The sequence below is a fragment of the Leptosomus discolor genome, chromosome 14, assembly GCF_034619465.1.
Source record: "Leptosomus discolor isolate bLepDis1 chromosome 14, bLepDis1.hap2, whole genome shotgun sequence".
In the NCBI taxonomy this organism is placed as follows: Eukaryota; Metazoa; Chordata; class Aves; order Leptosomiformes; family Leptosomidae; genus Leptosomus; species Leptosomus discolor.
This window is the reverse complement of record NC_141404.1, coordinates 5538725-5550795: the sequence shown is the minus strand read 5'-3', so window position 1 is coordinate 5550795 and position 12071 is coordinate 5538725. Positions and strand designations below refer to the sequence as shown.

The following is a 12071-nucleotide window of genomic DNA, read 5'->3' as shown; positions in this document are numbered from 1 at the left end:
CCTGCAGTTAATATATAGAGCCCTTGGCTCAGCCACCCACACGCAACATTGCTGCAGACCAGGCCAACGCAGATGCTACATCCACTACACTACAGCACACTACACACCTGTACCAGTCATAGAGGTCAATCTGAATTGCCAGCTCCTCCAGAGACAGCTCTTCATTCTTCCAAAAGGGGATCTCAGTTGTTTGCCTGACTAGATCATCCAAGAGACCTTGCATCTTCTGGATAACATGCAGGTAGTCTGTTTGCTTTGTGAACATCTCCTCCAGGATGAGCAAGTTTGGTTCCACTGTCTGGTTCAGGGCCACTGTGGTATCTAGTACCTATAGTATGGGAAAGAAAAGGAGGCACGGGGGAGAAAAAGAGAAAAATAATTAAAGGACAGGAAGTCAAGGAAGTAAAAAAAGAGGATTTATTCTTACTAGCAAGTCATGGACAGCTTCCAGATTACCAGTCCTCTGTCTTAAGAGGCTCAGACTGCTTACCCTTCAAAAGCAACTTATAAGTGTCTATAAAGTAGATTGTCTGCAAGCAGTTCAATGATGGCATCTCAGCCGAGCCTTTACCATGGGTACACATTTTGCAGCCATCAGGGTTGCAGTATGATACCATGAAATTAGAGGTAGCACAGGAACAACCGATGGTACTAAAATGATACATTTCACTAAAAGACTTGTCTGCTTTGGCCTGCCTCCTCTTCTGCATGCGGAAGAGAGCTGATCAGAAGCTGTTTTTAAACCTAGCAAAGAGAAGACTTCATTTAACGAGCTGTGTTTGCTTTGGTATTTTTAGAAGAGCGGAAGAAATCACCACTCCATTAACAGAAATTTTAGCACGTCTCTAAGCCCAGAGACTAACAAAAAATAGGAAGAGAAACAGGCACAGGCAGATTCAAGAGAAGAGGTGCTGAGCAAGTCTGCTCGCTCCCACACTCCCCATTTGCTAGCGTGTCTCTCCTAGCGCTTACCCGGTCTTGGACACCTGCCACAGTGCGGTTTGCATGGCGTAGCGAGTACGTCAGCCGGTGGATGCCATCACTGGTCTCCCCATTCCCATAGAAGCCAACAGCAATTCCAGCACTGCAGAGAAAGGAGGCAAGAAAGGGTAGAGTTAAAGCTAAAGGGAAGGCTACATAACGCACTGCTTACTGCTACAGTGCCCTTGGCAGTCACATCAGCACTTTCCACAGAGAGGGAAGCCGCACGCCTCGCAAAGGGTCGCAGGGGTGGTCACGTTCCTCAACAACTACTGAAAAAAACCTCACCTGTAAACATTTGCCTAAGTTTTCCATGCAGCCACTGCTTCTCTGTATAGTAACCACATGATGAACAACACAACACCATCCCTTCCCAGTATGTATGTTTAATTCATGGTACAATAATGAAAATCTGTTAGAGAACCGTTAGAGAGTTCAGACCCAGCCATGGGCAAGCAGAAATCCAGCCAGCCGAGCTGCTCTCCAGTGGCTCCTGCAAGAGCTACCATTGCTATGTCAGGAGATGCATACCTTCTCTGGACATGAAATACAGATTGTTTCATTACATTTTTTGAAAGGAGGACACAAGGAGCTTGCATTGACTACTTGCCCATGGTAGCGGTTCCTCTAGATACTTTTTTCATGCCCTCTTCTCTACACTGTGAAATATCTATGAACATATTTTATCCTGATTCATCTTCTCATTAGAAGCGTTTGTGTCACACTGATTCAGAGTACTGGGAAGGATGGCTTAATAACTTACTGGGACAACATACTTATTTATTTTTAAAGCAAGCGAATTTCAAGCTCACAGACAATTCAACTCCAGCTGCTTAGCAAATTACCACCTATCAGCTGATCTGCCATAACTGTCCACACATATCAGTCTGCCCCAATTATGAAAGAAATCATATTAGCTTTAGCCTCTCTTAAAGAAGGAAGATCCTGTAAATGAGTTGCAACCAGGAGATCATCTCATGCAAGTCAGCGATACCTCTTCTACTACGACTTCTCTGCAGGAACTCACAGTTCCTCTTCCCAAACCCATTTTTCCTAATAACAGATGAGGAAAGAACTTGTGAAGGGGTCACACAACTAAACTCAGGGCAAAGAAACATTACCAAGATACAAATTTCCCATTCTCGTGACACATTTAGCTACAGAGCACCCAGGATCTTTTCTGGGAAGGTTCTCAAGACACCAAGGCTGTGTTTACGGTAATTGAAAAGAAGATGGCGTGGTGGTTTTGGTACAAATCTAAAGTTATTCTGGATGAAACATCTAGTTTCTTCACAACGACTTTGTGCTAGTTACAGCACTGCCCTCACAGAGTTGGTTTGAAGGAAGAATAAGAAAGGAAGGAAACAAGCCAAAAACCAGCTTTCAGAACAAGTACATGTAGTGTCTTTGTTTAACAGCTAGGGTCACTAAAGCATGTTAAGCATTCTTCACCACCATCACCGTCTGGGAAATGAACCCAAGCAGGCAGGCCAGAGCGGGCTTTGTCTAGATAACAGACCCTTGCACAGATTAGCTCTGGCACATACATCAATCTGCAGTCCGAACGACCATTTCTGCTCTCACTCTTCTCCTGTAGGAAGACAGCATCCATCCCTCCTTTCCTGGGCTCATCCAGTTCAGAAAGAGTGAGCAGAACAATATTGTTCACCTGGTTGTATTTCTACTTTCTCCTCATACATACAAGAAATGGAAGCAAAGATCATGCACTGAAGTGAAGCCACTGTGAAAATCTGTGTCAGCCTCGTGCTTTTTCCGACAATTGCATCGCCATAAATTATAGAGAGCTTAGCCCACAAAAGCCTCAGCTGAAGAGTCTTCCAGGGACAACAGACAGCCTACATCATACACAGAAAGAGAGGTAGTAGGAATGTAACTCTTAATATTTAGTATCAATACAAGAACTCAGTCTCTCTCCATGGACATGATTCCTCAAACATTTTCCTAATGCTGATAATTAAAAGAGAGAAAAGCCCTCTGCATTTCTCCCTGGTTGCAGCTATTATCAGACCTCGATAATGCATGCCTGGGGTGCAGGGGGGTGGAGGAGATAGAGAGACACAAACACCCCTCCTCCTGAACTAGAGAGATTGCAGATTCAGAGCTATGCCCAGGATACGGCAATTCAGCATCCCATCACCACAATCACAAACCTCTAGATTGAATTGCCCCTTGTCTTCGCAGAGCAAATTCAGACAGACTCTTTCACTCTCCTGTGCAGCAGAAAACTTCAACGGTTTTTTCTACTATAGACACCAAATAAATTCCAGAACATTCCTGACATTGAATATGCAGATCTGACCCCTTTAATTAGTGAGCAATTTTTTTTCAGCCTGTTACAGATACTAGAAGCCTATTCTTTCAGCAAAGGCTTGGTAAGTGCCCAAAACCTGCTGCTTGGCTTTCAGTATTCCCAGCACAGTAGCACTTTTTGGTGGAAAAGACTCAGAAACAGTACTCTGAAGTAGCAGCAGTCATCTTGTCCTTAGAGATGCAGCACAGCTAGGTACATTAACCAGTTTACTCAAAGGTACCATTTATGAAGTGCTAGCAATTACAGGCAAGTGACTTGAAACTCGTTACTCTATTCAAGGCAGAACTACCCCAGCAGCCGTCTGTAGGCTTCCCATCCAGCCCTGTGCAAATCACAGCTTCGACTGCCCTTAACCCTCTAGGCAGTCACTACTCCAGAAAGAAAATACTAGAGCAAGAGGAATTGGGATAAAAGCCATTTAATTCAAGTAACAAATTCCTCTAGACATGTGTATCACACGTTCACTGGAAACTACACGTAAAGCATTAATTATTCCACTACTGCCCAGCAAAAGCCAGCTCTGCATTCACACCCTGTGCTAGCAAGAGCCACTTACACAGACATTCCTGCTCCTAGGAGCAAGCTGTACAGTTTTCTGGCAGTTCCCCTTTCTATCATGCTAGAGAGGGAAGGAAACCATCCCTGAAGCCCAGAAGGCCACGCTGGGGGCAGCTGCCAAGACCCACGCTGCAACTGAGTAGGGGGCAGAGATGAAGGGGCAGGCAGCAGGGTAACTGCTGGTGGGGGAAAAGGAGAGAACTGTTGCTGTTTGGTTTTCTGTTTGCATCTGGCTTCATCTAAGTCCAATAGTTGTTTCAAATCCCTGCCTACACACACTGGTATAAGTTGCTATTGTTTAAAGCAGATTTAAGGATTTCCACTAGTTTTTAACTACCTTTTATTTGATGAAAGGGAAAGAGAGTGCCTTCCTCTATTTAAGCACATTCTTTTAAAATTAAAAATAGATGAACTCATCTTAACCCAACAGTGTAAGTCCCTGAGGTCAGGACAAATCACACGGCCTCCTGCACAAACCCTGGGAGGCTCTGTAACCTAAGATACAGCTGATCCATCCCCCAGTACAGGGTGACAAAATCGTCACTCAATGGGGAAGCCTGCATTTCTGTCATGCAGTGTGGATACAAGAACAGCACTCCTGAATGACATGGCTTTTTTTCCACCCTAGCACCCTCTGGAAGATACTCCAACACATTTTCAATGCTTCCATAGGAAAGTCATCTCCCCTTCTGCTATTCTTGCTTCTATTGCACCTGTCTCCCTAGCACATACACACCTCTCTCATCCTGAATACACACCATCCCATCCTCAGTTCCTTCTCCCAAACCTACCTTTGTCAGTCTCCTGTTGCTTCCACTACCTGCACCTCTTCCCTTCTTTCCTTCTCACTTGTATTTTTAAATAAAGATCTTAAAGATCAACCTATCAAGGTCGTACAGACCATTTAAAAAGCTGCTCCTGCTGTTCAACACTGCATTTAAAAAGCCACTTGGCTACTCAGTCATTTTTGGTAGTTTTAGGAAGCCCGCTTAAGTCAAGAAAACACTGTGCTCCTGAGCTTAACACCATCATCACCAGTGCACACCCACAGAAACACACTAGAGAGAGACAGTATACTATACCAGCTCTTCCAGCAGTTATACAACGTGAGACAGAAGAGCAGCATGTCATGGTTTCTATGTATTCGTACAGATAAAACAGTATGATTTAAAAGTACTGCAGGTTGTGTACACACACTTCAGTAATACTTTTCAGCAAGACTCAAGAAATTCAAGTCTGGAAACAGCTTTCCTGTTGTCTGTATGCAAGAGTAACATGGGCTTAGGACATCCCTTGTCCTAAGAAAAGAAAAATGAAGTGTAATTCCGAATTAGCTTGCAACACAACCTGCAGAGAAATGTTTTCTGGATTATACAAGGTATACACGAACAGCAGAGTGTTAATCTGATACAGAGAACATATACATGCCTTCTGGTGGTGAGATCCTCCTGTTGTAATACCCACGCACACGCAGTGAAAACCCCCCTGGGTACCCAGTCATCAGTCTGAAAAGATGAACACTAGCCATTCACATCACATCCTTAGAAATGAATAATCTAACTATACCAAGTCATCTTTAATTACAGGAACTTCATAAGGAGAGCCCTTTTTAGACTCCATGTTCTCAGGAGGAATGTTAATTTGTCTGTCTAATTACCACCTTGCACTTTCGCACCAAGGGAAAGTGCTATTACTGGCACTTGAGAAAGCGCCTTTTCAGCATCTATTTGTACCCATTTCTTTCAGGTATCCTCTCCACAAGGCTTCCTACCCACCTTCAGAGCTGTGCTCCCTTCTGGGAGAGTTAGGGTCACCTAACCATGGACGAGAGGATTTAGAGGACAACTCCCCATACACAGAAACCAACCAAAACTGCTAAGGACTAGAAATGAACTAAGTATTCAAGGAATAATCTAAGCAAATCATTCCTGCAGCTTTGTGGTTAGAACAACTGGGAAGACTCATTAGAGAGACATATTGTTGGAGAGCTCCTGTTAACCAGTTATGCCTTCCTGCTGGCTCAGCATTCCCCCTTTTGCTCAACAGGAAATATTGAGTCATTAGGAAACAGTGATCCCCAGCACTCAGCAGGATTCACAGTACAAACAGCCCTCTGGGATTAAGTACTACCTAGATAAGCATGTACTAGGCACAGCTGGACTTAACCAGAGTTAACTAGTTCTCAGCTAGGAAGACAATAGTCCATTTCACAGTACTCAGAGACCAGACCAGCTGCTGTTTGGAACATCTCGCTGGTTCAGCATCCAAGCTACACCTCTCCCCTTGCATATGGTGCTATGAACTGCCTCCTCGGTCAGCCTACTGTCAGACAGATGTTCAGAATAGCCTTAGTCCCCATCACTCGGAAACACAACAGCATCTGCCGGTCTGGCACATCAGCTGTGTGTAACACACAGCTAGGATAGGATATATCCAGTGGACTAACCTTAACTGGGACTTCCTGCTAGCGCATAGATTCCTTGGTTGTCAGAAGCCGTATCTGCGTTCCCAGCCAGACACTGAGCACAGTTTGAGTGCACTTTTGCGTCCAGCTGCTCTAAGAGGGGCAGAAAACCAACCTCAGCTTTGCAGGAGAGCAGCAGCACTTGGACAGCACCTTCCTTCCCCACGGGTGGTACCAACGCGATAATGTTCAAACACATCAACTTCAGAGTGGAAATTTAAAACTTAATTAAAAAAAGTCAAGACACTAATAATCCAATATCACCAGAGATTCAGGTAGACTCTTAGTTTTACAGATACTACTGCATTTAATACTTGCAAAAACAAACGGTACATCAAGGATGAGAACCAATGGTTCCGCTTTTGAGGAAGCCTAAGCAGTTTTCCAGCTTGCGGACTTGACTGGGAATTGCATCAAGTTTACCAGGATTTATATACTCACCTTCCAACTCTAAATTTGCTCACACATGCTCTGGGAGATGTGCAGAATGCCTCCTTCTCACCTTTTCTACAATTAAAAACAAACACAACTACCACACTCTGCAGCAGCCGTCCCAGACATGTATGCTGCATAACAACAGCTAACAAGAGCCTGTAGCAGCAGTACAACTATAAATAGCATCAGTCAGAGCTTCTGGAAGAAAGGGTTGGGACCACAGCACTTTCAGTGGATTGGAATGGATGCAGCTGAAGCTCTTGAGATCACTAAAAAGAAAGGTGAATGAGGCAGAGAAGACTTCTTTGAAAGCTGCTCTCTGGTTTGCCTTTCCATTCCAGGCACCTGTTTGTGGTCAACAAAGCACAGAAGAGCTCCCGGCAAAGATGGCAATATTGGCTAGTGCGCTCTCTCTCCTCAATGCCTCTATAGGCAAATCCATCCCCAGCTGCTAAACTCACACCATGTCTGCTCTGCAGTGTTTGTTCCAGTACTTCAGGAGTTTTCTATTCTCTTAAATATATGCCTCTAAAGAGCAAATACACAAATGCATTAGTAGCACAATCTAGCCCTTGAATAGCTAAGCTTGGCCTTCAAGGAACATGCTCACCTCCAAAAAGATCACACACCAGATCCACCACCTGTCAGCAGCTCAATACAAAAAGTGAGCCACGAGCCACTGCAAAATACAATCTTCTTGTTATATCCTTCCTGAACAGAGGACTGCTCCCAGATCTGCCAGCCCTGCAGAGGGGGAACTAAGACCATCTGGAGCCTTGGGCAAGAGCAGATGATGCCTGGAATTGGTAAGAAAGGCAGTGCTCAATCTCAGGGCACACAGCCATAGAGCTCGGAGCATTCATTCTGCCCCAGTCAAAACAAACTAAGTCCAAGGCTCCTTCCAGAAGCTTGCAAACACGTCCCTGCTTTCAGATGCCCTATCGTTAACTTTCTAGGAAACAGGATCCTTATCTGCCTCGACTAAAATGAAAACAAAAAAAACACCAGAAAAGAAACAAAATGTAAATTTTCTCCTTTTGACTTCTTCTGCACATGTTCTCCACTAATTACTTAATTTTTCCTGTTTTTCAACAACCCTTCTTTTCACCTCACCTCCAAAAGCTTCTATTGCTCAGTCATAACATGAAATATTGCTGACACTACACCATTACTAGCAACCCTTGGAGATGGCGTATTAGTACAGATAACGGAATGCAGCGCTGTCTTACACAGGCTGCAAAATCGGAATGTCCACTACAGTCAAATACCAATACTTCCAAACCCAAGAGTCATCTGTGCCTCTTTCTTCCTAATGTGTTCTCCCATATAGTCTTTCTTTTTGGACACCAGATTCTAAGAAATCTCCACCTAGACCTGATAAATATTTCAACTGTATCCATCCTGTTTAAGCAATAAGCTCCCAAGGGCGCAGTGTCCTTGATTTACCACTTGCAAAGTATCAAAGAGCAAGACATTAGCTATTCCTTTTCACATTGCTCAAACCTTTAGGCAGTTCAGCAAGCGGTAGAAAGGAAGAAAATACATTACAGCTACTTAAAATATATATACAGCAAGTGGAAAGAGGGATTACTGCCAACATTGACTAACTATAGACACAGCATACCAAGTGTGAAAATGCACGCACAGGATACGCCACCCCAAACAACAGGGAAGATCCCTTTCAGGCATCAACCGTACCTGCACACCAGGGTGGCGATGATGACACACCATGCCGTACAGCAGCAGTCAGCATTTAGATGTTCTTCACTCTTCCGATGGCGGCAACACAGCCAAAATGAGTAGAACAAGAGAAAGAGCAGGTCCAGAGCAAGGCAGGAGAGAGCGATGCCACCCAACAGCAACAGGGCCTGTGGAAAACAGAGATGGGTGTCACATCTGTCCGCAGCACAGCCATAGCAGGGGATGTGAATCAGGGCCCAGATGTTTGAGGGCTCTGCAGTAAGGCAGCGCTGAAGACTTACCTTGAAAACAAGTTGTTCTGTGGGTTTTGTCTATTTATTTTTTTTTTTTTTACATATAAACAGGAGATTTTTAGCCCTTTCTCCCCTCATTGCATCACACTCAATGAAACCACATTCTGTACCTAAGCAGTAAACAGCTGAGCCATTTTGTCTGTCCCAGTCTCCAAACAGCCTAGTGAATCAAGGAGGGTATCCTCTTTACTCCTGATCAGAGATCAGCAGATTTAAAGGGAAAAAAAATAAAACGTAGTTCAGCCAGCTGCCTCTATCTGTACAGTTCTTTAATCTTCATGAATAAATATGCAGGCTTATTCATTAGAAAGCCAAGTGCATGAGTGGGTTTGAAAGGGGGTGGAATTTATTATACGTGCATGAGACTGATTTAAAAAAAAAATTAATCACCATGCAACACTACTGTTCAGGGTAGACCTAGAACAAATGCTAAACCCCTCCATATACCATCCACATACATAGGTACAACAAACGTGGATGCTACAGACACACCAGTTTGAAGCCGTCACAAGCTGAATTATTATGTTACACCTATTTCTAGTCAGATGTTCCTGGAAGGAAGGGGAAGCAGTAACATGTTTAACTCCATTCCAACTTCTTTTTATTCAGAAAATCCTGGACAAAACCCAAAAATGCAAACCAATTTTGTTAAATAAAATAAAATTTTTAAAAAATACAAAAAACCCCATTCTAATATCAAATCCAGCCACACCTTCCCACATGAATGAATGAAGTAGTTTACCCATAAGCTTTTCTGAATAAACCCTTGGCCATGGTGACAAATGCCAACTTATTAGAAATGACTTAAACACCTGGAAAGTGCCCAAGTCACCTACTGCTGCCCCAATATTAGGAAGGCAGACATAGATCTGTATCAGCAAACCTAAAACAAAGGTTTGGGGCTTTTTTTAAATCAGTATCTTTTTCCCTCCCCACACAGAAATTCCTTAAAGAACACTTATATGAAACAATAACTTCCTCCTGGTCAAAGCAGCAAAACAAAGAATGCTGCAATTAAAATAAGATTCTCAACAAAACTGGTGACCATTTCTAACAAGGTCTGGTAGCAACTTGCTCTTTGTAGGCTTTTCTTCCCCTTCTTTCCCCTCAGTCTGCTCCCTAGGTACTCCCAGCTGACTTATTATCCTAGCAAATTATATGAGCCACACAACACACTTTCCAGCCAAGCAAACGTCAACATGTACAGCCTGTAGGGCCCATCGCCATACGTAACGAGATTCACGCTAGTTAAACCCAACTGTTGCACCGCAGATACTCAACGCAGTCGCGTGCTGTTTGCTTTCTTAGCCTTAAGAAACCCACCCCAAGCCCACCAAACACACTGGGATGGGGGGAGCCTACAGGTGCTGCTTTCCCAAACTAAACAGCAGAAACTCAGTCCTGTTACAGAAAGTGAACTTTGGGATCCTTAACAGAGAAGAGTGGGGGTGGAAGGGAAAAAGCCCTATCCCCCTTTCCCATGATTAGGCCAGATGGTGCGTGTGCTGTTTGAGTTCCTGAGCAGAAAGGGGCCTTCGAGAGGGAAGCTGCGTTCAGAGCCCCACGTTCTCCCACTTCTGAAGGCTTGCCATGTACGAGCACTCAATACTAATTTAACTAACACATTTGGCATACCAGAGCTCCTCGGGGATATTCTTTATTTTTTAAACACGTCAAGCTGCTGTAACGCAAAGCTTTCCTGCACTGCGCGCCTGCACTTCTTTCTTCACACCCTCAACCTTCCTGCACATGCTAAAAGGCATTACCGCTGGAAAGATGAACTCAGCTGAAAACATCCTCCCAGCAACTCTTTATCAGCAAAAAATTCACACTGCAGATCCAGATGTAGGGGAACAACCCCCATGAAAAGAGGAAAAAAAAAAGAAATACAACAAAACCCCCTGTCATGCAGCAAGCAACCTGAAGTTCTTGCCTTGAAGGGAGACTTCATATATGCTTTAATTCATACCTCTGGCCAAAAGGACTTGGCTGGCCACTACACCATGATCTGCGTTTCATTTTCCAGAGAATATTTGTTTTCCATAATGGATACGTGCCATGACAACAAGTGAAATCATCCAGCAGAGCAGTTATTAATCTTTCTGACTGATGAGTCAGTTTAGGACCCAGAGACTGGCTGGCAGTGAAAGTCTGGTTGCAACCAAAGATATGCCTGTGCCTGCTTGTCAGGATTAAATGACAGTATTTAAACAAGGGGGGTTGAGGCTGGATAAACCCTCAGTCACTCTATCCTGCAACAGTAAATCTGGGACTCTGTTATCCAAGGCCACGTTAACCCGAGTAAATGTAAAATTATGCACTGGGCCTTTTGCCACAAGAGAGCATCAATTCGTCTTCGAACATTTGCTGAGCTATCAGAACCTTTATAGCAAATGATGCATGAACTGCCCTTACAGGAAAATGGAGACAACTCGGAGGAGCAACATTTTACCACTGCGCTGACACTAATGGCAAAAGTGGAGACAGAGCAGTCCCTGAAAATTAGTGTAAATCCAAGTGGTATCAGCCAGACTGGCAGGAGAAGCTAGTGTGTTAGGAAGCACTTTCAAAATAAAAGTTAATAGGAGCACACAGGGAAGTAACCTCGAGCAGCACTGCTAGCTGGGAAAGGCGCCACAAAACCTGAGTATACTCGGTCTTGTGCAGGGCTGGTGCTCAGCTGCCTGCTGCAGTGTTAACAGCCTTTCTCAGCTCCAGCGTGCTTGCCAGGATTCATGATATTTACTCTCTCAGTGGGGGTAAGAAGCCAGAAAAGGGGCAGAAAACATTTAGGTCCCCATCTACAAAGAGGGGCACTATCACAATAAGAAACACAGGGCACAGCAAAAACATTCCTTGCAGAAATACCCAGGGGCTGGTTCCACATGGTATGAGGGTACCCATAGGCGCTGACATTATGCCTAAGGACACGTATGTAAATCAGCCTTCAGTTAGCACTATCCTTGGTCTCCGAGACCACGTCTTATGTTACTGTGGATAAATTAAACCAATATACAGCCTTGACTACTGGATGAAAAATCTGTATACAAAACAGCTGCTTTCAGATTGCAAGTTCCAAACCATGATCCACATCATTAGTTACCTGAATGTTTCTGTGGACTGTGGTCCTGGAAGGCTAATTTTAGCTCCCGAAACTGCAGTTAAGGGATGTATACTCCATCCCATCCTACATATATAGTCACAGAGAGAAGTGATCTACATAAGAACACGAGAAAAGGGAGATACATTTGACTGTATTTCCTTAGAAGGAAAAGCCTGTATGCAGGAGGTAAACACTGAGTTGCAT

General features: G+C 44.0%; 1 protein-coding gene across 2 annotated transcripts in view; it reads right to left on the bottom strand.

Annotated features, from left to right (window-relative positions):
- The window catches only part of TTYH3 (tweety family member 3), a 73743-nt gene that overhangs the window by 25121 nt on the left and 36551 nt on the right, over positions 1-12071 (bottom strand). For both annotated transcript variants that reach the window (XM_086473129.1, XM_086473130.1), the window contains exons 2-4: positions 8469-8638; positions 973-1084; positions 108-328 (exon numbers count right to left, since the gene is read on the bottom strand). In XM_086473129.1, the coding sequence (XP_086329255.1) occupies positions 108-328; positions 973-1084; positions 8469-8638 (503 nt within the window). The remainder of the gene's footprint in view (positions 1-107; positions 329-972; positions 1085-8468; positions 8639-12071) is intronic.